The following is a 26,726-nucleotide window of genomic DNA, read 5'->3' on the forward strand; positions in this document are numbered from 1 at the left end:
GGCCCCCACCTAAATGGAATCTCAGTTTCTGCTCATTGTAGAACTGCTGTCATCCCTCTGCTCTTCATTTGCAGAAATTGAAACTCAGATTGAGTGATTGCCCAGAGCTGTGAGTCTTTCATGAATTAGAATTTAGGTCTCTGAATCTTGGTTTGATTTGTACATGTATATTTTTTTGTTAATATCTCCCCCCCTCGAGAGTGTGAAAGATTTTGGGGATGGAGTGGTAGGTATAGAAACTGCAGTCTAATTGACACTTAATCCTTTGCATCTTTCTCTGGGATTAGGGATTTAATAACAAAAACACTGGCCTGTCAGGGCTTTGATTCTGTCAGCTCAGAAAATTGTCTTAAGGTTTATCTATACCATGTCCTGTGCAGAAACAGCAGCAATGAATGATGAAATCACAGCAGTTCACATTTTTGAGGTTTTAAGTGCCAGACGCCATGCTGATAGGTGCCTTCTTTCTTGGACTAGTTCAAAAGAAATGGCAGCCTCCGAGGGTGCTTTTACCCAGCACCTGCTGGATTTGCATTGGCTGCACCCCCCTCCCCCCTTACTGTACACTGCTGACAGGCAATTTCCATTCCCACAATTAGCGGCACTCCATTTGGACAGGGTAGCAATGCCAATAGCCCTGTGTACAAATGTGGACTTTGGGCCCTTGGTGGCTTTGGTGTCATGGGCAGGGGTTCATTGTCAGTGTCCTGGAATGCCCATTCACTGTCTCCTGAAATAGACACTGTCTGATGCCCTGAGCACCTTAAACTGTCAGTTGTATGGACCCTGAAAGGCCGGGAGGCCTGATGAGTGTATGTGTGTGTGTGTAGCTGGGTGGGGAGGAGGGGTTGGAGGAGGCAGGCGAAGGCACCAGGTGCAGAACAATGACTTCCAAATTATGTCACGAGCTGCCAGCCACATGAGCGAGTGAGCCCTACACGGTCTCATTATCACATGAAGCGCACAGAAGGGCCTTTTCATTTTCTCCCAGTGACTCCGTTTTCCATAGTCTTGCTATGGAGGGTGGGGTGAGATGGGGGACACTACTCAACCTCAGTTAACAATGGTGCACAAAGTCCCAGCAGAAGGAACCTCACAATGTACCCTGGGGCTATTTTTGATTGCAGTGAGTGACTGTGACTCAGAGTGTGCCCTGGCAGATGATGGCTCCCACCCTTCTCCCCCCTCTCCCCTCCCCCTCCCCCCTCCCCTGGAGATGAGCAGGCTGCCTGTCCTTTGTGTGTTTCCTTGGCCAGCCTCTCAAACTGCTGCAGTTCACTGATATGTCCACAGCAGCCGGCCCGCAGGCTTGACAAGGCTCTGACAGTGGTTTTTACCATATATGGCCATCAGAGCTCTGGGGCTGTCAGCTGGCCAGGATAATTTCCTTCCTTTGCTTTGATTGGCTGCACAGCGGCTCAGAGAACGGTGGGATCTGGGAGTGTGTGGTGAAGGGAAGCCACTGAGTCAAGTGCAAAGAACGTTTAACTCTTTCCTGTTTTTTGGAGCCCGAGTTTGTGCAGAGCACAAGACAAGTGCTGCCGGCAGAAGCCCTCAGTGCATAAACATGATAGCCCAGGCCCCAGAAAGCAGCGAAAAAAAGGTTCTTGAATGCAGATTACTCTGAAATAGACTCAGGTTTAATGAACACATTTCTGCAGTCCTGATTTGTCCAGAAGCCACTTTATAACCATAGGTAGCAAATTTTCTGTTCTTAACAAGTTGAATATCAGTGCTGATTAGGGATGCGACCTGAGTTGAGTGCAGGGAAGGCTGAGCTGGGAGGACCAGTGATGTAGCACGTGTTGGCACTGTCAGAGGAGCAGTGGCTTGGGTTTCTCTTCTGGCTGAACTTTAAGTCATGAGTAAATGATACAAGCTACTGAATTGGGTCTCTACTCCTGTCCTTCTGCTTATTTACAGCTGCTCAAGACGGGAACTGCCTTGGCCGTGAAGCCCAAGGCATTTACCTAAAACCATTGTAATTTTTTTCTGCTTTTCATCCCCACTTCAAGGAGGGTGGATTTTTATTCTGAGGCTTGTGGGCAGACCAGTGTAAAACTGGGATTGGAAGGGGGAGCCGTGGAGTTCAAGTTCATCATTCTCAGAGGGACCCAGGGGAGATTACCTCCCGTGTCATTTGCTCAGTGCAAGGGGTGAGGCAGCCAGTTACTCTCCTCTCTAATTTGACTCTGGATGCTTTGTTTTAATTTCCTATATTTGTACTTAGATCAATAGTTCTTTTGCTTTTCAGCTTTTGCTTTGAAGCTGAATTTTATTTTGACTTGGTTCTTCCACCTCATCTTGGGTTTCTAGATTTTGTTTGTTCTCAGACCATAAATATCATATGAAATTACTTGTTGCAATGATGAGGTTTTCACTTCATAAATTTTTTTTTTGTTAAGTCAGGAAGTTAGAGAATTTAGCTTCTCTGGTCACCATTGGGCATTTAGGCGTGGTTAAGGAGATGTTAATTAACTTTTCCACTTTATTGATGTCTGATAATAAAATATCCATTGTTTTAGAGTAACTTCTCTCAAGTTTTTATAACTGAAGACAATTGTAAAGAGGACACTTGATGGCAAAATTATTTGCTTGTCATTTCACTGTGCCCATAAAGATTTTTTTTTTTTTTTTTTTTTTTTAACTCACAGGTAGGTGAGGTCTCTGCAGAACCACACTGCCCCTCCCTGGCAGCTTTAGTGCTTAGCTTACCTTACAGGACTGGCTAATCACATCTGTGTTTTATTTCAGAGCACCTTCTCTTAAGTTGGTGTTTCTGGTTCATTTAAAGTAAAACCTCCTCAGAATGCTTTATTCCTGGGCTGTGAGCTGTCACCTTCAGTGACCAGCCTGTCAACAAGTCATATATTGTGTGCGCCATTCCTTACGGTCTGCTGCAGAAGGCCCGGTTTTATCTGGGCTCCTTCTCCCTGTCTTGGGACCACAGTCAATATAGCTCCTCCCTGTGGGGCAATAGGGCATTAAGAGTTTTCAACAGAACACGTATCCACATAAATAGTACTGTTACAAGAAAAAGGAAGTTGAATAAAAAGGAAAACCCACTTCAGTAGACATCCTTTTTTGACTCCTTTGAACTCTGCACATTGTGAATGGAGCCCTTATGCCTGGACTGGAAACTTTTCCTGTGCTTCCGAGCACATGTTTGACTTACCATTCTCCTTGCTGAGAGTTAAAAAAAACTCTTACTGTATTGCTTCAAGGCCAGTAATGAGTTATCAATGCCTTTGAAAAGATCTTTTAATTTGGGAACATTATGACAAAATTCTTGAAATTTGGGCACAAAGAGTGAATTTGATTAGCATTTTTTCCTAAAACAAAATCTTTATACCTTGTTCCTTGCATTAGGTTGGGCTAGGGCTGTTTAAACCCTTACATCAGAGGGTGGTATAATCAATCTGTATAATAAGCACAGATTATAATAATCCTACATAATAAAAGGGTAATATGCAAATAGACCGAATGGCAGAACAACCGAACAATCAATCAAAGCGTAATATGCTAATGATATGCTAAAGCTGCTCAATGGCTTGCTGTGATCTGATCGGGACTGAGTGAGATGGGCTGGACACACTCTGGAGCCCTCCCTGGTCCAATCTTGCACCGGTGGGGTCCCTCAGGCTAGCCTGTACCCTTTTGCAATCCGGGACCCCTTGAGGGATGTCAGAGAGCCGGTTTTGAGCCTCTCCCAATCAGGACTGATTGGGCACGAGTCTGCCAAAGGCCCAGTAGGGCTGGGATGAGCAGGAGCAGCAGCTCTGAGCTACAGGTGGCGTTGGACTGCTGGTTTTGGCCCAATCCCTGCAAACCACCCAGAGGGACCCCACCTGTGCACGAATTTGTGCACTGGGCCTCTAGTGGATTCTAAAATGGCTGCATACTAAGATGACAGAAGGTTAGAAGTTGGAAAAGTACTGGAAAGCTGCCTGTGCTGGACTAGATAAGGGAGACAGTATAGAGAGCAACCAGAACCCAGCACTCTGGAAGAGCTTGGGCTTTGATTGAAAACTCCAGAATGGAAACTAGAAAGAAATCGCATTTGGAATACCTTGAACATCTTGAAAGGAATTATTTGATTTGACTGATAAGACTAATGTGTGTCACCTTTTATCACCACAGGAGTTTACTAGGTTTATGAAAACATGTTAGTTATGAGAAAGACTAAGCTTGCTGGGTAGTGTTCTGTGGTTTTAACAATATGTTACATTTTGAGTGAAACAGTATTATTAGGTTGATTTTCCTTAGGACCAGTAGCTTCTTCAACCTAATACTGCACAAGCTAAAATGTGGATCTAAAACAATTATCATGTTAGGGGCCAATCTCATATTAAGAACTAATTATTCTGGCCTGGCCAGTGTGGTTCAGTGGTTGAGCATCAACCTGTGAACCAGGAAGTCATGGTTCTATTCCCAGTCAGGGCATACATCTGGGCTGCATGCAGCTCAATCCCCAGTAAGGGGCATGTAGGAGGCAGCCGATCAGTGATTCTCATTATATAATGCATAGGTTATATTGGAAGCATCCCAATACCGAATTTTGAGAGTTTGATAATGTTATAATGTCTGCGGGTACATCTGTAATACACCATTAGTTCTTAGAGTGGAACTCCTTTATAGAAACATATCTGTGAGATTTCTGTACACATTTGTTAGTATATAATTAGAATGTGTTGATTGCACAGTACTGGCCTTGGCATGTAGGATGAGTGTACCTTTTAAGTATGAATCCTTTTTGAAATGAAGTGTGAAAAATAAGACACACTGTTAGGTGAAAGTGGAAGCAGTGGTTGTTTTCCATTGATATTTATGGCAATTATCCTTCCTTACAACTAGAATTATGAGAGTTACGTTGAATTTTGTATGCCTAAGGAGGAATTTTTTCCACCTTAGAGCGGTTAAGATCAAGTTATGTATTAACTGATGCTTAACTTTTTATTTCACCCTCCTCCCCTTAAAAAAATAAAAAAGCCCACCCAATAGGACATGATCTCACTCATCTAGGGGAAATGGTGAACAACGTAGACTGATGGACAAGAACAGACCCAGAGATAAGGAGTCATGGGTCTTATTGGACCTTTGTTGGACCTCAAAGGGAGGGTGGGGATAAAAGGGAGAGATCAACCAAAGGACTTGTGTGCATACATATGAGCCTAACCAGTGGTCAAGGACAATAGAGGGATGGGGGCATGAGTGGGAAGGAATGGGGGATTGGAATGGGGGGTTGAGGACAAATATGTGATACCTTAATCAATTAAAAAAATATATAATATAAAAGCCCATTGGTTGAAAGTGTCACCTAACTCTGTGAGTTTAGTTGAAGCCTCTGTCTCCAGGAGCTCTGCTGAGTTTTATTTTACTGCTTTGAAATGTTTGAGGACTTTCCCCAAACCTAAAGCAAACGATAGTGCCAGTGTCTAGGAGGTTTTCTGCCCCTGTGAGAGCTGCTGGCTGGGACACGTCAAAGCCATCAGCCTCAGCTTGGGCCAGCCACATGGAAACTGTGCTGTCACACTTCTCTCTTGTGCCAGCTGTACACACACTTTGAAGGTGGAATTTTCCCTGGGGCTCATGTTGCTTGGCCCCTGGCAGGCCATTGGATCTTTTAGATAAAGTCTGTAAGCTAGTGTCCTGACCTATTTCACTCACGTCCCGAATTTTGAATTGGACTCTGGGCCAAAGCCTGAAGGGAACTTAGTGTTGGGTAATTTTTACCACTTGAGTTGACTTGCTGGCAGTTCCCACCATTTGGAATTGTAGCTAAAGAAGTACAATAACAGGTCTGTGGTATGTGATTAGGACTAGTAAGTAATCAATAAATAAAAAGCTTTGTTTAAAATGGGAGGTCCAACTGGCTGGCTGACAATTCTCAGCTAAATATTCAGTTCCATGCTAGAAAAAGTAGTACTGTTCTAGATGATGCAACTGAGGAGACACATCCCTAATGAAACAGTGGACTCATTTGTAGTAAATGAAATTATTCTATAAATAAGTCTTTAAAAATTAATGGATAATTTTTAAAATAAATCACCACTTAGTTAAAAAAAAAAAAAAAGATACGTAAAAGCTGGCATTAAATTCTTGTAAATCTTCCTTCCAGCCTCAGCATTCATTTAAATTTGCTGCTCAGAGGTGCAGGTAAGCTGTGTATGTCACCATGACTTCCGTGGATGTCTTTGTGAATGGTCCTTCACAGTCTAACAAATTAGACATGGATTCCTTCGTTTGTTCACCGAATGATAAATGAGGATGTGTCATGGGTATGAATGAGAAATGCATTCTCATTTAGATCCTAGTGCAAAATGTCTTTCAGAAATGATGTGCTCTGATCTTTACCATATAAGGCATTATTGTATGGTTTCCTTCAGTTTCCGTGTACTTGAGCGCTCAGCAGTTTAAAATCGCCCAGCTCCACCCTTTTAGTGACATATACATATACTCATTGGGTGACTATGTTATGCTTTTTAAAAATTTATTTTGTTATGGATAAGAATGTGTGTTCTTTTGTGTGTGTGTGTGTGTGTGTGTGTAGGTGTACAAATACCATCATTTATAAGAATGTGTGTTCTTGACTGTGTTTTGAACATACTGTATGTAAAATGATCAGTGTACTGTAGATTTAAAATGCCAATTTTCTCACACTTTCATCTTTTTTTCTGTTCCTTTATCATTATCAGACATTTAGTCAATTCCCTTTCTGCTGTGCTGCGATATGATGCTGCTTTCCCCGTTTTATTTATTGTACGGATTTTTGATGATGTCACAACCAGAGGAAGCAGCTGTTTGTAGGATATAATTTTTTTTTATTAACTCCTTATTTCTGATAACCAGCTGCCAATAATTTCAGCATTATTTTAGTGCCTTTTTCATCTCATAGCTTAGTGGAAATTTTCTTTCCCTATAGAAATCTAGTGATATTTTAGATCTCTACTTTTTTACTTTCTTTGTACTAAAGTTTCTTTATTTAGAAAAATGGGATAATGAAGTTCCTATATCATAAAGGTACTTGTAAGAAAAAGAATATAAGGGCTTTCAAATAGTTCCTAACATGTAGCATAAGCATTCTAAAAGTATTAGTTGTTATTTGTTTTTGATAAAGAGGAGGAAAGGAAATACATGGTAGTTGCCCTTTAAATAACATTCAGATTCCAGGCTTAGAGCTTGTATGCTATAAACTTGTAGAAGCTGAATTGGGAATGACAGAAATGCTTAATACTGCTCAAATATCTTACTTGACTGACAAATACTGGCTATAGCTATTAACTGTTAGCCTGGGTGCTTAATTTTAACCTAAAAAAAGTAATTTCGTAAGCTTCTCAGTACGTAATTAAGAACAACTCTTAATAGCACTTCCAGATTCCAAAATTGTTCTGTGTCTGAGCAAAAGCTCTTCTTAACCCAAATTGGGGGGGGGGGGGGGGAATATTTGGTGTCCTTGGAAGTTCGGAATTCAGTACTTTGCCATCAGGGATGCCAGATGTGGTTTGCTGGGGAGAGCCTAAGAGTGCAAAGACCCTGGAATACAATAAAAACTGTTTTTCCTTGAGAGTAAAGATTACTTAAAAATGTAAAGTTAGCCTGACCAGTGTAGTTCAGTGGTTGTGCATCTATCTCTGAACCCCTTTTCCCGGTCGGGGCACATGCCTGGGTTGTGGCTCCTTGGTCGATGGTATGTAGGAGGCAGCCGATCGATGATTCTTTCTCATCATTGATGTTATTTTCCCTCCCTCTTCCTTCTTCTCTTAAATCAATTATATATATATATATATATATATATATATATATATATATATATAAAAGTAAAGTTAGAAACAAGTGTTTCTCAACTTTATTGAATTATTATTTTTAAAAAATAGGATGCAAATCAAACAAACAAAAAATAAAATAATAGGGCATTCATGTACTCACCCACAAGATTAAGCAGAAGTTAAGATTTTGCCATGTTGGTTTCATATATCTTTTTTGAAAAACAATAAAACATAACAGATGTAGCTAAGATACCATCCGTCTTTACTTCTTCCTCCTTCCCCAGAGGTAATTGTTTCCTCAAAGTTGGTATATATCATATTTTGTACTTCTATTACATGTGTATATATCTAAACAGACTGTTACTTTGTGTCTGTTAAACTTTTATATGATACTTATTCCCATACCAAAGGACAGTGAAGTTGCTTCTATTTTCTTTTTTCCACAATTCCCACGGTGCTGCAGTTAATATCCTTCTTGTGCAAAACATGGGGCTTTCCTCTCACAGACCACCTACAAGTGGGACTGCCGAGGGGCTGGCACTGTCACCTCCAGCTGTTTCCAGATCGCTCTCAGAAGGTGGTGTAGTGGGATAGTCTCTCCTGTGATCAGTTTTTATGAGTTCCTCTTTCCCAGCACACTTACCAGCACTTATATGTAGACTTCCAAATTAATTGCCAATTTTAATAGGTATAAATATTACCTCATTGTTTTAATTTGCTGTTCCCTGATTACGATGAGATGATGTTTTCATATATCTATTGGCTTTTCAAGTTTCCTTCTCTGTGGATTATCTGCTCATATCGCTTGCCCATTATTCTGTTAGATTGCTGTTGACTTTGTCGGTCTATATGCTATATATATCTTCCCCCAGTCTGCAACTTGTCTTTTCACTTGCTTATGGTTTTTGTAGAACAACCCATAAGGCTGAATTTGGGTGACTTTTTTATTTTTTAGGGAGTTTGCAACAATATTTCTAAGTCTCATAGATTTATGTTTCTCCATATACTGTCCTTTGTTATCTAGGTGGACATTTTTGTGTAACGAGGTCAGCAGTGCTCTTTTTCTTTTCTGGGAACATTTGTTTGAATATTTGGTAAAGTTAATATGCACAACCATCTGGGCCTAGTGATTTTTGGTATTTAGTGACTGCTTGATTTACAGGGCTGTGTGGAATGATGCTTAACTTGTTCTTTTACACTTATAGGTCTATTCAGGTTTTCTATCTATTGAAAAAGTTTTGATAAGTTAGATTTTTATCTAAGAGATTGCTTATCTCATCTGGGTTTTTCAAATTTATTATCATGTTATTCCTAGTATTTTCATATCATGTAAATTTCTACCAAATTATGTCTCTTTTTAATATCTGGTATTTGTGCCTTTTGTCTTCCATGTCTAATTTTGTTGATTTGGTTTATTATTTATTTTCTTTTTGTTACTTCTCATAATTTTACGTTCTTTGGGTTTATTCTTACATCATTAATTTTCTATCTTCTGTCATATATGCATTTAAGGCTATAAATTTTTTCCTAAGATCTGTTTTAGCTATATCCCACAAGCTTTGGTATATTATTGAGAAGGGTTTCCAGACCCAATTTCTGTGTGTGCATGTAGACTTCTTCATACCAGCAAGCAGTTCTCAGACACCAGCAGGGTGCTGGAGAATTCAACTCAATTCTGACAGTCTTCCCAGAGATAGCATCACATTCCACAGGTTAAAGGTTCAGACCCAAAGACTGCTTCCCTCCCCCAATACACATACTTCAGGTGCCAGTCACAAGTCCAGGTTGTTACCTGTGCTTCTGACTCACACAGTGATGTTCCAAAATGGCTCACAGAAATCAGGGGAACTCCTTTACTCACTAGGCTACTGATTTATTACAAAGTTCACTGAAGGATACATAGGTGAGGTCCCCAACAAAGGCGCTTCTGTCTGTGGAGCTTGGGGCATAGTGTAATGGCATGGGAAGTGCTCCCCAAGCGACCAGCCAGCTGTCTTCCTAGGTTTTATGGAGGCTTCATAGTTAGTTAGATTGACTAGGTCAGTGGCCTTTGGCCTTGAGCTCAATCTCCAGCTCTTCTCCCCTCTCCCCAGGCCAGGGAGTGGGACTGAAAGTTTCACACCTCTGATCACATGGTTGGTTCTCCTGACCACTAGCCACCGCCCTGGGATGGGATCCAAAAGTCACCTCATTAGCATACAAAAGATGATATCTTTATCACTCTCAACACTTAGGAAATTTTAAGGGTTTTAGGAGCTGTGAACCAGGAACTATGGATGAAGATCAAATACCTTATAAATCACAATATGGCAATCATGTATTTATTGATCAGTTAGACTATTGGCTATTTATTGATCAGTCTGTTGGCTATTATAATTTTCTGTTTGAATTATTTAGTACATTAAAAATTTTTTAGAAGCATTGGAGATTTTTGGTTTATATTTTTCTGTTTTCAATTGTATTGCATTGTACTCAAAACATGCTCTACAGGATATTGATTCCTTGGTATTTTTTGAGATTTGCTTTGTGGTGTCCTAGTACTGCCCAGAAGCCTCTCCAGTCCCCAGTGTTGTGATGTCTTGCCATAACAAGAGCAGCAGCAACAATAGGGTTCGGTTTTGTGGCAGTGATTCGGTTTTGATCACCAGCTGTTAAAGCTTGTAAGAACCTCAGCATGGACTAACATTAACTTGTTTGAAAAAGGAAGTAGCTTTTGAACACTTGTTGTTACAGTAGCATTTGCTCTGGTTAATACAAAAATGGCCTAAGCCAGGTTCGCTTGTTTGATTCAAATGTGTACTATGAGCAAATTGTGACTGTTACTTATGACCAACATTAAAAACTGTATTTTTTTAACCAATGGACACAGATGCTGGGATAGTGGGGGCTTGTCCTGAGGGGAGGGAGTAGCAGGGGATGAGGGTCAATGGGGGTGGGGGGGAGACATATGTCATAGTATGTAAAACATATGTTCTAAAGCCCCTAAACAGTAGCTAAAGAGTTTCCTTCTTGCCGAAGCCGGTTTGGCTCAGTGGTAGAGCGTCTGCCTGCGGACTGAAAGGTCCCAGGTTCGATTCTGGTCAAGGGCATGTACATTGGTTGCGGGCACATCTCCGGTAGAGGGTGTGCAAGAGGCAGCTGGTCGATGTTTCTCTCTCATTGACGTTTCTAGCTCTCTCTCTCTCTCTCTCTCTCTTCCTCTCTGTAAAAAATCAATAAAATATATTAAAAAAAAAAAAAGAGTTTCCTTCTATTACCTAACGTTGCTTGCTAATTTTATTACCTTAACTTTGCTGTTCATTTCCAGTACTTCAATTTGTATATTCAAGAATATTAACTTATTATATTAAAAGTTATACTTTGAATTTTGAGTAATATCAACTTTTGTGGTAGAAACACGTATAATTTATTATTTGGCTATCATAGAAAAACACTTTGGTAAAAAACTTTTGTATTACTTTTTGCTCTGTCTATTAATGCAGTTGCTTAAACTCTTTGTAGTACTAGAAATTTTGATCTTTAATAGATCATTGAGAGTTTTGGGTGGAGGTGATAAAGGAGAAATGGGTCTGAGAAAACAAATTCTGGCATTGACGTTACATAATAAATTTGCTTCTCTCTGCTTTCAGACTGGTCGAATTGACAAATCCTACCCTACAGTATGTGGCCACACAGGACCAGTGCTTGACATAGATTGGTGCCCGCATAACGATCAGGTCATTGCCAGCGGTTCAGAGGACTGCACGGTTATGGTAAGCTTCCAGGGTGTGGCATACACACAAGCCAGTAACACTCACCGAATGCTTGCAAAAACTGTATGTGTGTGTGTGTGTGTGTGTGTGTGAGTGTGTGTGTGTGTAGATGCTTGAAAATCACAGCAGTTTTGATTGTCCAATGGATTACACAGGACTTAGTGACATTAAAGTTTAATGACAGAGAAGGCTTTTACAAGAGGTTGTACTATGTTATCCTTTTTCTTCTTTTGTATGAGTGTGTGTTTGTATGTGCTTATTGACAGTTCTGTGGGAAGATTTTGGAGAAACTGAAATGACTTTGCAATAATTCTGTGAATTACTGGGCCACATGACCTCTCTTCTCTCCCCAAAAAGAGAGAACAAACTGCTTCTAAGAATTATACATTACAGTGAAATAAGATCCCAAAGGGGTATGGATAAAAAGGGGGGTATGGAACAGATACCGAGAGATAGTAAAGAGTTTTTGCAAATGCTTCTTTTTAAGCTATCATTAGAAGTTGTGTTCTGTCTCGTGGACCCTTGGTAAGAAATCCTTTTTTTGTGCAGCAGTGCAAACATTTTGAGCTTGTTTGGAAGTTCTAGCAGGGGAGCGCAGCTACTCGTATACCCTTGACCGAAGACTGGTCCTCTCCTCTTGGGGGAAAGTCGTCCTCTTCGACCAAGCGCGCAGCTTCGGGAGGGACGCACATGGATCGGTGAGGGAGGAGGGGGACACCCGCCTAGCCAGCCAGATCAGCCGAATCAACCCTGGCGATCAATGGGGTGACAGATGTCGCAGCCAGATCGCCCTCACATCCTACATTTTGAAAGGTTTTTAAAGTTTTATATATTTCCTCATTGGATTCCAAAAGTAGATTACATATGAAATAAGGTCTTGGGCTACTTCTTTAAAAAATTGATTTGAGAGAGAGAGAGAGGGAAGGAGAAAAACATCAACTGGTGGTTGCCTCCCAAACACACCCCAATCATCAGGGATCAAACTCAAAACCTGGGTATGTACCCTGACCAGGAATTGAACCAGCAACCCTTTGGTGCACAGATGACGCTCCAACCAACTGAGCCACCTGGCCAGGGCTGGTGTACTTTTTAATATAAAGCTTCTTGTTCTTGATTATGATCTTAAGATTGTAATTGGTTTGGATCAATTTTTAACCTTAGCCCAAAAGGTTAGACATAGCACAGAGGGGAAGTGCTGAAGTAAGTACTGAAACGGGAGTGTAGTAACTGATCAAGTTGCAAGCAGTCTCAGATTCATCAAGTGGGGAGCTGAGAGAACCACTACTGTTACTTCCCTCTCCATTTTCTGCGGACTGAACCAGACTTAGGAGCATTGTTTGGAAGCCTTTATTAATTAAAATGATTTTACACAAACACTTGTTAATTTCTGAACTGTGACATTTAAACATTTACTCATTTTCCCTCATGGACTTTTGGCTGAGGATAACTCCTCCTGCGATCTCATAGTTTTGGCAGCCAAAGCATATTAAAGAAATATGCTGCTGTTAAAAGGAATTGTTCCTTTTAATGTGCCCTGCTAAGTTGACCATTTTAATGGCCACAAACATTTTGCTGAGGGCAGAAGAACAGTATTTCCACCTAATGCCAAAATCTTAAATTGACTGCGAGTCTTAACCTCTCTTGATCCACCTCTTTCTGTTGCCAGCATTATTGGTCATGTTGTCTCTTTTAAAACACACACACACACAACTTTTGTATTATGAAACACACTAAAGTTGAATGAATTCAGTTAAGTGAATTGATTTATTACAAGGGAATACCCTGCTGTTTTTGGTAGCTCCCTTACTATTTGGTGTGTTAAGGTGTTCCAGCTCACCTTGGACATCCTTCGCCCCACACCTCAAATCAGCCATTTCTCTCAAGTTCTGATTTCTTTTCATGGAAAATGGTATTTCTAGGTCACAATCTGGGTGCTAGGGATGCTCATTGGTCCATGGTGATTATTGTTTTTAAGACTTTGCTATTATAATAACTATGAGTGATGTCAGATGGGTACTAGACTTACTGGGAAGAGGAATAACCTCATAAGTTATATAAAATATCTAACTACTGTATGCTGTACACATGAAATATTGAATGTCAAGTGTAATTTAAAAATTTTAAAAAAGATTGTAGTAAATGGAGCTAGAATACACACACACACACACACACACACACACACACACACACATTTAAAGATGTGGTAACTTTTGACTTCATTTTAATATTTCCAGTTCAAATTTAGGGCTATAGAGTTTTTATCTAACCTCTGTAATATAACATCTCTGTATATATCCTTTCTTCCACACTAAGAATCCGGGTTCTCAAGGATTCAAAGAATGAATTAGAATATCCTGACCCTATCTCATTTGCTTTTTCACATAGGTATACATATGAAAATCTCAGATGCATTTAAGGCATTGCTTTCAGTGGACTACTATTTGAAGTGATGTTTTATACCAGCAAACGCAATTATATAAACCTTCCTCCTATACTTTATTCCTTTTTCCATATTTTTTGTACTGTTGAATGTTTTCCTTCAGCAATAGCTACTTATAGAGGGTTTTAAAGAATATGGCTACTAGTGTTATACTTGGGAAAATTTTAGCTCCAAGAAAAGAATAATGCTTTAAATAATACAAAGATCAGCCAATTAAGTTTTGTGAATGATGTTGATTTGACATGGTCCCTTATCTGCAGGGTAGTAATCAAATACAAATTTTAGAAATGGCTAGTTCAGCAAGGTTGCATAATTGTTTCTGGGCGAGGGAAAGTTTGAAGGTTGTCTCCAGCTAGATGTTCTGAACAGTCCCAAATGATTACATTTAAATGAACACTTTTCCATTCTCCCAAATCAGTCTCACACTTCTGTGGAAATCAACAAAAACAACTCCCTATTTTATACATTTTTGCTTCTGTTGTAAGTTTTCCTAATACAGTTTTTGTCTTGAAATAAAAATGGAAGCGATGTTGTAGTTGGTGATGAGAGCGTGTTCCTCGGGATTCCTGTCCCTCGGTCCTTCAGCAGGGCTTCCTGTCATTTCCTTTTTGTGCAGATTGCATCTGGGCCATTTTCCAGCCCATATTATAGCCTTGTCAAACCAGAACCCAGCTCTCAGTTCTTGATTTTCCCAAAGCTAATGTTGTTCGCGATGTCATGGTTCATTTATGAATGTCATGACTCTGTGCCTCCTACCCTGTGGGGTTAGTGGATCTGTAGGGGATTGTGCTGCTCTGCAGCTGCTACAGAATCTGCAACCTCTTCCTGTCTCTTAAGATTATTTATTTCCTTCATTTTCCCTTTGGAATTGGTTTCCTTAGCTTTTAAAAAATATAGCCTTTGGGAAAATAGCCTTTTTTATGGCTGTAACTCTAGTGCCTACCCCAGTAGCGGGTTCATGATGGGTGTAAAGTAGGGAAGCAGTGTCTAGAAGCACTTTGTGCTGCTCTAAACGTGCACTGTGTTCGCTTGAGAAATAAAGCCTTCAAACAAATTGCACTTTAAAATTATTGCTTGCGAGAAGCCTGAGCTTCTTAACTTTCCTCCTTTCTTGTTGGGAATATTTCCTTGAGCTGGCCTTTGTCCATATCCAGAGTTTCACATGTGAAAAGGATGCCGGTGATACGATAGTTCCCGAACATGTGCTTCAAGTTGTTTTTTTCCAGAACCACCGTGGGTTTTCACTGGTTGATTCATTTTTTCATCTGGAAGCCTTGGGACTGATTGCGTTTTTCCCTTTCTTTCAAAACAAAACAAACCATTGCCATAGTAAAAATGTGTTATCCAAATACAAAGTTTCAGGAACATACTATTGTTTAAAAAACAAAAACAAAAATATCAAGTGGCGGCGGATAGAGCTGATAGCCCTGCTAGGCTGAGGTGCCCACTCTCCGCACAGCAGAGGGACTTCGGAACCTTTTCCTCTCCACTCACGGCATGTCTTTGAAAAAGCTGGTGGGTATTAGAACCTGTGTCCACAGCAGAGAAAAGCTACCGGACCTGCCTAGAGCTCAGAGCTGTCCTCATCTGTGCTAACTGTCCTCAGTGTGAACCAGACCCTTCATGTATGAGATATTTTGGACGTAAGTTAGACTGTTGGGTACGGTACTCAATTAACTTGGAGATAAGACTCATTCCAAGAAACTATGCTGGTCGGACAATCCATGGCGGTCATCGTAACAGCAAGAAAAATAATCTTAAACATATAGTAGGGACTTTTTTCTTGCCAAGTGCTGTTTTTAGGCCTTACATGCATGATTATAGTGAAGCTTCATAGCAGCAAAGTAAGGCAGGAATAACTCCCATTTTACAATTTAAGAAACACAGGCCCTGCACAATCATTTTATCAAAGGTCACCCTATTGTGTATTTCACATTAAGGTAGTGCTTGGGTGTACAAAATGTTTTAGTCCATTTAACCTTTCCAGTAACTCCTGAGGAAGCAGAGCTGATGCTGTCTCGGTATTAAGGAAATTGAGGTTCCAAGAAGTGAAGTCCCTTTTTAATGCTAGTATGGCCAATTAGCGTCCCATCTGTGAAGGAGCCCAGGCACCTTCTGACACCCAGGCCAGTGCCCTTTCTTCTGCACCAGGCTGCATCCCGTTGGCACAGGAGAATACTGAGCATGTACCCAGTGGCACTTCCGCTCTTTGTTGTCCTGCTGCTGCAGAAGGCATGACCTCTCAGTCCAAACTGGAAGGCCCAGGCCCGGAAGCTGCAGACGGTCCTGAAAAGGGCAGAGAGCCACATAATGACAGGCCTATGAGTAGGGCCAATGGGCACCAACCAAGGGGTGTGTACGCTTCATGTGGAAAGACTTACGACTCTGCCGGCTCTTTTCCACAGTTCACAATGGAGAACAGCACCATCTTTATTGACCAGCAGCAGAGGCAAGAGTTTCGTCGTCTTTTCATTTAGTGCTACAGGCTTTTCCAGTCACTTTCTCTTCCCACTGGAAAGCCTCGTGTCTGTGCTGTCTTTGTTACTCTGGCCTTTTTCCTGTCAGCCACTCGGCCAGCCTCCTGGGCAGTCACTTTTTGGAAGATTGCTATATGCATCTGTGTTTTTTATTTCAAAACTGGATACTTGATTTCCTTCTTTCCTTCCTTCCTTCCTTCCTTCCTTCCTTCCTTCCTTCCTTCCTTCCTTCCTTCCTTCCTTTCCTTCTTCCTCCTGTCACCTCACTCCTTTTCATACTTCCAGGTCATCTCCCTAGGAAGCCTTCTTGGATATACCCAACCTGAACAGCAAGAAGGTGACCCCATGACATTTGTATTCTCATTCAGCACTTAGCTTATGCCAGCATTCCCTTGGTCACACACACTGTGTGGTTTCCTTGTAATAAGAGTAGTTAATATCTATCCAGAGCCTGCCTTCATGCCAGGCATTATTCTAAACGCTCTAGATTCATATTACCACATTGGTCCTCAAAACAACCAAGTGAGGGCGGGTTTATTATTAGTCCCATCTTATAGGAGAGGAGACTTAAGGCCAGACAGGTTAGTGACTGTTCCCAAGGGCATAGCTGACACATAGCCGAATCAGGGATTGGACAGTCTGTTCTAGTTCAGGAGCCCATGTTCTCAACTACTGCATTCTACTGTCTCTACGTTTGGAGGGCACTGATTGTGCCAGGCACTGTTCTAAGGACCTATTAACTCATTTAATCTCACAGCAGCCTTAGGAAGTATAGATACTGATGTTGCCTCTGTGCACAGTAACACTGAGTTGTTTGCCCAGGACCTCATGGTAAGTGGCCCAAGCAGGATTTGAACCGGGATCTGTTTGGCTCCAGAGCCCATGCTCCAACCCTCTACATCCTGTCCCTTGTCTTTGCTGACTTTGGCTTTCAGTCTTATAGACGTCTCTGCTTTTCTCAGCCTTTCCCACCCTGCCTGGTAACGGACTGTCTCATAGTGGCTGCTCGAGAAGCATGTTGCCCACTTCACTCAGCCTCCTCCCCTGTCTAGCCCTCCCCATACTATTGTCTGTGCCCATGGGCTGTGCATATATATTCTGTAGCTAATCCCTTCACTTTCCTTTATCTCTCCCCCAATTCCCTCCCTCTGACATTTGCCAATTTATTCCATGTATCTGTGCTTCTGGTTCTATTTTGTTCATCAGTTTATTTTGTTCATTAGATTCCACGTTATTAGTGAGATCATATGGTATTATGTTTTTCTCTGACTGATTTATTTTGTCCAGGTCTATTCACACTGTCACAAAGGGTAAAAGTTCCTTCTAACGAGAAAAAAAGAAATATGTTGCATGAATCTTTTGTTAAAGATAGTAAAATGGGTTAGGTGCCTGTATTAAACGCATAAACTTAGTTGAAGGAACCATTGAATCTGCCAGAGTAACATATAAAAGGAACAGAGTTTCCTTATTTTTAAAATTTTACAATAAATGTTTTGCTTCATCATTAAAATTTCCTCACCATCCCAGGAGAAGGTGGTGCAGAAGCGAGAGAAAGGGCAAGGTGAAGTTCCATGATGAGCTCTGCTTCCGTGATAATATTTAAGCTGGAAATGCTGATTATCACCAAAACCTCCCATCACGCTGCTTCATTAGGGACTTGGGGAAACACACAATTGATTTATTTAATCGTGGTCAGAGATTTGCAATCCTTGCAAGAAAACCCAGCAGCCCATGGTTTTGGTGCCATCTGGAGATGGCTGATGGTATTACTACTTCAGTTCTAAGCCTCGGTAGAATTCATCTTGCAGAATGCATTTCCTGTTATCACTAAAGTCTCATTTCAATTGTTTACCTTGCTGACTTCATACTTTGATCAAATTAGTAGTCATTTTCTAGTCATTCGGACATTTTTAAAAACAATTGTACACAGTCATTTCATATTATTCTGCATTTTATCCAAAGACCATTGTATGTTCTGTTTATGCAGAACAAGTCTTCAAACCAGATGATCACAGTAAATGTGATATTGAAAGATGGGTCCTCTTTCTCTTTTCCAACAGGTATGGCAGATTCCAGAAAGTGGACTCACCCTTTCCCTGACCGAACCCGTGGTGATTTTAGAAGGCCACTCCAAGAGAGTTGGCATCGTAGCCTGGCACCCGACAGCCCGTAACGTGCTTCTTAGTGCAGGTAGGAGCTGAGCAGCCCCCTCCCCCCATTGTCACCGCTGCTTGCAGCCCTTGTGGAGAGGAGCAGCAAGTGCCTTCAACTGTGTGCTAAACTGTTTGAAGCAGATCACTAGGAATCCACGAGGAGGCGCCGAGACGCAGTGTTCCCTGACCCATATGTGCGCATGTGTTAAGGCTACTTTGACAGTCTGTGGAAGATACAGACTTCCTGCTTAGGAAAATGAACAGATACATACTATCTGCCTGTGTCTCAGCAGATTTCATTATTCCTGCTGGGGCTCTCCCTGGCGCAGTTTTAGTTACTCTGGATGTAGCAGAAGGAACCCAGATGGGAACCAGGAGCCCTAGGTTCCGGCTCTGGTGTTGCTGCCAACTTTAGGGTGATCCTGTCAGGCACATATCCTTCTTCCTTTTAAGGAATACTGTCACTGTCTCCTTATGCAAGTAGCATGTGCATGTTATATGTTACATATAAGCAAAAGGAAGAAAAGAAAAATCTATAATCCCACCACCCAGAGGGAACATCATTATTACCATTTTGGTGTTTCTTTCCAGACGGTACTTCTGTGCACACACGTAAATGATTTTAAGTTCAGAGACTTGAGTATGTGATCTTTTTCACATGCCGTTAAATGTTCCTCTTATGATATTTTTAATGACTCCATTAATAGTCCACTGTCTGGACTATTTAAACCTCAATTGTTTAAATCACCCTTATTTATTTATTTATTTTTTTTTATGGTAAGGTTGTTTTTGATTTTTTTCACTGTTGAACCACTTTCAATTTTAAGTTATCTTACGGAAATCCGTTTCTTTGTCTAAAATCTGAGATTTTTTTCTTCTTTTATAGAAGCATAAAAAGGACAAGAGGAAACTTTTTGGGTGATGGGAATGTTTTATATCTTGATTGTGATGGTGGCTCCACAAATATATATGCTTGTCAAAGCTTCATGAGTGTATATTTTAAATAAATGTATTGTGTTTGTTGCATGTAAATTATACATTCATTCTTATTTTTCTTTATCTTTGAAATAATGTCCTTGGAGCAGCAAAAGATATTCTTTTAAAGGGTCTCAGGGACTTGGGGCAGGCCTTTGAAGGAAGGATGTTGATGAGCTGAGGGTTGGTGGCCAAGGCAACAGTGTGGCCTCTTTGGGGACAGTTTCAGAATCCTCATGCCTACATGACTATAACTTTGGGCTTCTCACATCACGCTAATGTTGACCTATTTCTTCCCCTTGAAAGATAAAGATCTGTTAGCTAGTCCCTGCATTTCTCTTTCTTTTACTGTAATTTGCTTTGCTTTAATCCAAGACCATGTAGTACAGCATCGTTGATTTGAATTGCCTGCTCTCCACCATCTTTGTTAAGTGTCCGAAACAGTTTTTCAAGCTCTTTATTTTTTAAGCTCTTTATTTTTAGCTCTGCTGGAGAAGAAGTAAGCTGTATTCATTCTGATGCTTATTTTACTAGAAAGGAAACTGACAGCCCAGTTAACTCTTAAAAACACATAGGCCTCGCCCTGGCCGGTGTGGCTCCGTTTGGTTGGGCATCATCCCGTGCACAGAAGGTCGATGGCTTGTTTCCAGTCAGGGCACATGCCTGGGTTTTGGGCTCAATCTGTGGTAAGGGGTGATGGGTGTCTCTCTCTTTCTCCCTCCTTGTCTCCCCCCCTCTCCCTCTCCTATTTTCTCTAAGATCTACAAAAGAAGATATCTACCTATTTGTATATATGTATATGTGTATGCGTGTACATATATATACATGAAAGAAAAGTATACATAGGCCTTGGCCTTGTGGCTCAGTTGATTGGAGCATCGTCCCATACACCGGAAGGTTGTGGGTTTGATCCCTTGTCAGAGCACCATTTGGGGAGCATACGGGAGGCAACCTATTGATATTTCTCTCTCTCTCTCTCTCTCTCTCTCTCTCTCTCTCTCTCTCTCTCTCTCTCTCTCTCTCTCTCTCTCTCTTTCTCTCTCTCTCTCTCCCCTTCCACCTTTTCCCCTTCCTCTCTTTAAAGTCAATAAAAACATATCCTCTGGTTAGGATTAAAAAAACACAAACAGAAAACATAGGATTCTATTTTCTTGTAGTTCTTAGTTTTGTTTGGGTGTTTTTACTTGTTTCATACAAACCCAAACTTAAGCTATATTTTTACTTTTACGCTGATTTCTTTTATACAAATTTCTTCTTTCTTTGTTAAAACTCCCCGTAAGTAGGGCCTCTTGTCAGCACCTTCCTTTCAATACACGTCTTTGTAGTTTCCACAAATGCGCCGTTATGCAGGCATTTTAAACCTGGGGGGTGGTTGTGCTTGCTCCTAGGCTGTGATAATGCCATCATCATATGGAACGTGGGGACGGGGGAAGCCCTGATCAACTTGGATGATATGCACTCGGACATGATTTACAATGTAAGCTGGAACCGGAACGGCAGTCTCATCTGCACGGCTTCCAAAGACAAGAAAGTGAGAGTAATCGATCCTAGGAAACAAGAGATTGTTGCTGTGAGTATTCTCCGGACAGAACCCCAGTATTTGTGGCCCTTCAGTGAGTTGTCCTGTGTGCTTTCTGAGGCGCCACAGAGGGCTGTGTGCTGGTCAGTGGACCTCGCTGTGTGCAGAGGCCTGCGAATCAGAAAAGGCTGGTGCAGACTTCTGACGGTCTCCAGTCACTCCTCTCCTCAGAGCTGTACCGTCTAGCTTTTACCCATGGCTTAGCTCTCGCTTGGTAACCATTTTTCACAAAGAAACAATGTTTTATCAGTTCACAAGAGTCCTTAAAAGTCAACAAGTGTAGATGAGCTACCCCAAACAGTGAACTGCATTCTGGCTTAGTACAAATGACTATTAAAGTGTCTCATAAAGATGCAGTAGGTTATTATCCTTAAGGTTATTAATCTCTTGAGAAAAGCATTTGGCAGAGTCCTCTCATGTGTTCTGTTTTTGCAGTGCATGGACTTGGGTTGGCAGTGGGGCCTGGTGGAAGTGGGTATTGATTCAAGTCCTGACACTTGCTAACAAGCTGAGGGACCTTGACCAAACCACTTAGTGTCACTTTGTTTCCTTGTGTGGGGAGGGAAGGTGGTTATTACTGAGACACACACTTACCAGTTAACATCAGTGGTGTGCGGGGTGCGGTTGGGTTGGGTGTATGGGCCCCTACCCTCACACCTCACCCTCCTTTCTGCAGTTTGAATGTGTGCAATGCACCTCTTTGCTCTCTCTTGCAGGAGAAGGAGAAAGCTCACGAAGGAGCACGACCCATGAGAGCCATCTTTCTGGCTGATGGCAATGTCTTCACCACTGGTTTCAGCCGCATGAGCGAGCGGCAGCTGGCTCTTTGGAACCCGGTATGTCCCTTCCAGCCTTTCCACCAGCTCACACTTGAGCTTTCTCTCTTTTCTGAGTGGGTCTTGGGGTTGGTACATAGATTATGATTCCTAGTGAGGTTTTCTGAACTCCCACTTGTTTTAAATTGGACGTGAAGTTCTCATCCTCACTAGACACTTATTGCTAACTTTAAAAAAATGCATTTGTGATACTCCAAAGATAAGAGTCTATGCTGACTACATTTTTTTAAAAGAATGCATGAGGAATCCAGACTTGGGAAATGAGTTTTAAACTTAGTTATATTTTTATAAAGAATATGATCTAAATCAAATGTCTGAATCAAAGTAGTCATGCTTGAGAAAATGCTCATAATCACAAAAGTGGAAAAAATAGAAAACTGGCCCTGGCTGGGTGGCTCAGTTCGTTGGAGCATTGTCCCGTACACCAAAAGGTGGTGGGTTCGATCTGCAGGAGGCAGCTGACCAATATTTCTCTGATCGATGGTGTTCTCTCTCCCTCCCTCCCTCCCTCCCTCTCTCTCTCTCTCTCTCTCTCTCTCTCTCTCTCTCTCTCTCTCTCCCCCTCCCTCTCTAGTCAGTAAAAACGCCCTCAGGATTAAAAAACAAAACAGTAAATTATTGCTTATTAAGAAAAAAAGCTAACCACATAGGTATGATCCTAATTTGTGTACATACATGTGTTGGGAGGAAATAAACCAAAATGGTCATGGATTCTGCCACACACTGGACTGTGGGATTATGGCTTATGTGACTATTTTTATGTTCTTCCTTGTAACTTTTTAAAGAACATATATTTAATTTATAATAAGAAAAAAGTACTTTTTAAAAACAAAAGTCACAAAGGAGAAGGGCACTTTCATCTTTGTCATAGAGTCACACTGATATGTGCACTGATTATGTTGTCAAATAAGCAATTTTCAGTGGGTCCATTTCAGTGGCATCCTTATTGGTATATACATAATAAGGATATACCAATATATATATCCTTATATATACCAATATATATATTGGTATATCCTTATTATGTATATACCAATAAGGATGCCACTTGCTATACTTATTGGTATATACATGTATGAATGTTACATGTGCATTGGTTAAATGTCAGTATTCTAGGGAAATGGCTAACTTGATTAGGGATAAAGGAATGTATAGAAAGGTAACAAAAATTTACCCTTAAATTGTTTGTGTGTGTATGTGTGTATATATATTTTTTAATTTAATTTTTAAAAAAAATTTTTCCCCCCTAGAAAAATATGCAGGAACCAATTGCTCTTCATGAAATGGACACTAGCAATGGGGTGTTGCTGCCTTTCTATGACCCTGACACCAGTATCATTTACTTATGTGGAAAGGTAAAGAGTAATTTTGATTTTAATATTAAATTTAATCCTGTGGGAGGAAAAGTCTGTCCTTCGGAGATTTAGTAGATGGGCAATGGATTGTAACATTTTAATTGATGTGTGTGTGTGTGATATGTCATGCTATGATTTTATTATGTTTGCGGTGAGACTGGACTGACTGTAACTTGCCAGATGTGTGGTGTTAACACTGTGCTCAGCACCCTTGACGGAAGCAGGGATGGGGCAGATGCTGATAGGGGATCTTTGCTTGGGCACTCTGAGATGGAGTATGTGCTGGTGTTTTGTTTTTCTCTTTTTCATTTTTGTTCTTTTTGTTTTAAATTGATTATTGATTTTTACATGGTAGTGTTTTGTATTACCTGGTGGTGCTGTGCGGTTGGTGATAGCAGATTTCTCATCATTGATGCCAGGGATGAGGAACCAGTTTGCCATATCTCATGCTGAGCTCCACTGGATGGTTCTAGATTGCACTTAGTGCTCATTGCTACATGCCATGCACTCTTAAGGAGAATGGTGCTTTGGAGGGCCTCTGAGACTCTCCAGAGGGTTCTTGTTCCTGGAGTTTGGTGTTAGGGCCTGGACCGGAAAACGTGCGGCCTGATTCAGATTTCAGAAAATGACGGTTGTTCCAGGAAGACCCCACACTGCAATAAAAGGTCTCCTGCGCCTAGTCTGCCCAGTGATCTCTGCCTAACTAAACGGGTGGTTTTATTGCTGTTTCATTTCAGTAGGTGGTAATCTCAGTATCATTCTTTTCTAGTTTAGCTTTCCCTTAGAAGTTTGTGTAGTTGAAATACATGAATTAATAAAAATGGAGTGATGCAGTCCCTCAAACCTGTTAGGGTACCCCTTGCTGAGTAAAGGCCGATGTCTTACTTCTTTTAATGGTTCACTGAGCGTGCTGCAGAGCTGCTTTACATTTTATAGGTCAGTCACTTAGAAACGAGATCTTGTCAGTTTCCTTGAAAGTCATTTTACTTCAGATGTTAACAGCTGCATCAAAACAAACACAAGGGCATGTTACCCGGAGGTGGTTAACACTGGGTGGGAAATTATTTTTAGTGTGCAAAGAGCAAACCGTAAGTGTTTAGCTTCTTTTCTGTTGCTTTAGATTTTTATTTATATGATTGAAATAAATAAAAATTGTGAAAACAGAGAGGATTGTTAGTGTGATCCTACCTATTTATGTCTTCGTGTGTGTGTGTGTGTGTGTGTGTGTGTGTGTGTGTGTGTGTTTCTACCAGGCAGAATTGCCTTTGTTGTTCAGGTTGGTATAAATGTGTGACCATTAAACAATTATTTGTACTTAGAGAGACTAGCAAGATTACTAAAGAATTTTATACATTGCAATGAGGTAGGAAACCTTGTGAAGTACAAGGGTATCGCTAAAACGAAGGTTTCTTAATTAGAAAGTCTTAGTTTTTATTATCAGGCGTTAGTGCCTTCAGGTCACTGAATGACACTGCTGTTTGGCAATGTACAAATAACTCAAATCAGTAGCTGCCCTCTCAGTCCTCCTGGCCTTCCGTGTGTCTTTTGAAGTTGAATTGCAGAGCAGTTGCTTGGCAGAGGCGTTAACATTTGCCTGACTCTGAGTTGGTATCTAGCTTTCAGTAAAGGGGATGCAGTGTTTGGTAGGTGAGGGCTGACTCTGCCAGGATGAGAAACCTTCACGTGCGTTAGGCCTTTAAGAGGAAGAAAGGGTCAGCCACTACAGCAAGGAGCCTCAGAGAGGAATTCATTTTTATTAATTAAAAGAGTCCTAATTAATGCTGGGTTTAAAGGGGAGAGAGACACCCACTTAAATCAGATACTTCAATTAGTAGTAAACACAAACTTGTCTCCCATTTCTTGTAGGGCGACAGCAGTATCCGCTATTTTGAGATCACTGATGAATCCCCGTATGTCCACTACCTCAACACATTCAGCAGTAAGGAGCCTCAGAGAGGGATGGGTTACATGCCCAAGAGGGGACTGGACGTTAACAAATGTGAGATTGCCAGGTAAAGAATCTGCATGTAACGTGTTGGAATTGTTTATACCAGCTGTGTTCTGCAAGAGCAACCCAACTACATGCAATTGCATGATGCCGGGTCTTTCTACCCTTGTGTGCGGCCCACAGTCAGTGTCTCATTTCCTGCCCCTCCTCAGAAGCAGGGGTGTGCGAGTAGGGAGGCACCTTTCAAAATCATTTCATCTAAATATACCCTCCCCATTCTTCAGAGTCTGTGCCTTGAAGTGCAGCGGGTGAAGTGGCTTCGTCTGCGTGTACTGGACACTTACTCCAGTGGTGAAACCATCATCTCTGGTGTTCAGGCCGAGGTTGGCCATTGTCCCAGGGAGACCCTGTCCCTGGGGTGTACATAAGGAATGGTGTTCCTGCCCTGGGGGAGGCTGAACCAGGTTCCAAAGTAGATTGTGGACCCCACGGATCCTAAACTAGGGAAGCCGAAAACCTACGGTGGGATGTTGGGTCGGGATCCCTTGATTTGGGGAGTGTGATAGAATTCCCACCTCTCTGTACCACTCTGGAGTTTTTAAAAATTTATAGTTCCTAAGGGGAAGGCTCTTTTCTCATGCTAGTCAACAGAAGATACTCAGGAGACTCACTGACCACTGGCCAGTTTAAGCAACAGAACTAGTAGCCCCATGTTATCAGGCTAAGAGCCTGGCACGCATTATGTAACACTCCGTGTCTATGCACGTTTGTCTCTAAGTGTGCTGTTCCGCTCACACACTTGTTAAATAATTGACACATCTTTAAAAATAAGCATTTTAAAGCTCTTTGTTATATTAATCAGTATGAGCTGTTGTTGTTGTTGTTTTGTGTGTGTGTTTAATTTAAATACATTCAACTCTGTAGAGGTGCTATCTGACATGCGGATGTTCATTCTCTCCTTCTGTTGACCTGGCCATTTTCACAAATGAGTCCTTGTCCATGGTGTTATTCCCACCACAGTGATCTGACCCCAGAGAGTTGGAATTGGACTATCACCCCACACACAGATACTCCTGGTTCTTGTCTCCCTGTGCCATTTCCTGGCACAACTATGCTCGCCTTCCGTTTTCTCATCTGTCAACTGGGAATGCTGAGTTTCGGTGGGGCAGCTGAGGTGGTGGGCAGAGCATTTTGTATCCCTGCAGCTTGTAGAAAGTGGTGGTGAGCGAGCCTGTTTGTTACTTAGCCTCCTATTTTACCTAATGCAACTTTACCTTTTTTTCCCTTTTGAAGATTCTTTAAACTTCATGAGAGGAAGTGTGAACCTATTATCATGACTGTTCCCAGGAAGGTAAGTGCCCAGTTATCTAAGCAATCTATGCTTTTAAAAGTTTTTAAATCCCCGGTCTTCCTTCTTCCTCACTTAAGGGTTTCCCCAAAATGTC

General features: G+C 41.3%; 1 protein-coding gene across 4 annotated transcripts in view; it reads left to right on the forward strand.

The window, feature by feature from the left end:
- CORO1C (coronin 1C) overlaps positions 1 to 26,726 on the forward strand; it is an 85,145-nt gene that overhangs the window by 54,774 nt on the left and 3,645 nt on the right. For all 4 annotated transcript variants that reach the window (XM_036448752.2, XM_045585643.1, XM_036448750.2 and 1 more), the window contains exons 3-9: positions 11,396 to 11,518; positions 18,496 to 18,625; positions 20,952 to 21,133; positions 21,859 to 21,978; positions 23,229 to 23,333; positions 25,200 to 25,345; positions 26,575 to 26,632. In XM_036448752.2, the coding sequence (XP_036304645.1) occupies positions 11,396 to 11,518; positions 18,496 to 18,625; positions 20,952 to 21,133; positions 21,859 to 21,978; positions 23,229 to 23,333; positions 25,200 to 25,345; positions 26,575 to 26,632 (864 nt within the window). The remainder of the gene's footprint in view (positions 1 to 11,395; positions 11,519 to 18,495; positions 18,626 to 20,951; positions 21,134 to 21,858; positions 21,979 to 23,228; positions 23,334 to 25,199; positions 25,346 to 26,574; positions 26,633 to 26,726) is intronic.

Source organism: Pipistrellus kuhlii, unplaced genomic scaffold (genome assembly GCF_014108245.1).
Source record: "Pipistrellus kuhlii isolate mPipKuh1 unplaced genomic scaffold, mPipKuh1.p scaffold_m20_p_20, whole genome shotgun sequence".
In the NCBI taxonomy this organism is placed as follows: Eukaryota; Metazoa; Chordata; class Mammalia; order Chiroptera; family Vespertilionidae; genus Pipistrellus; species Pipistrellus kuhlii.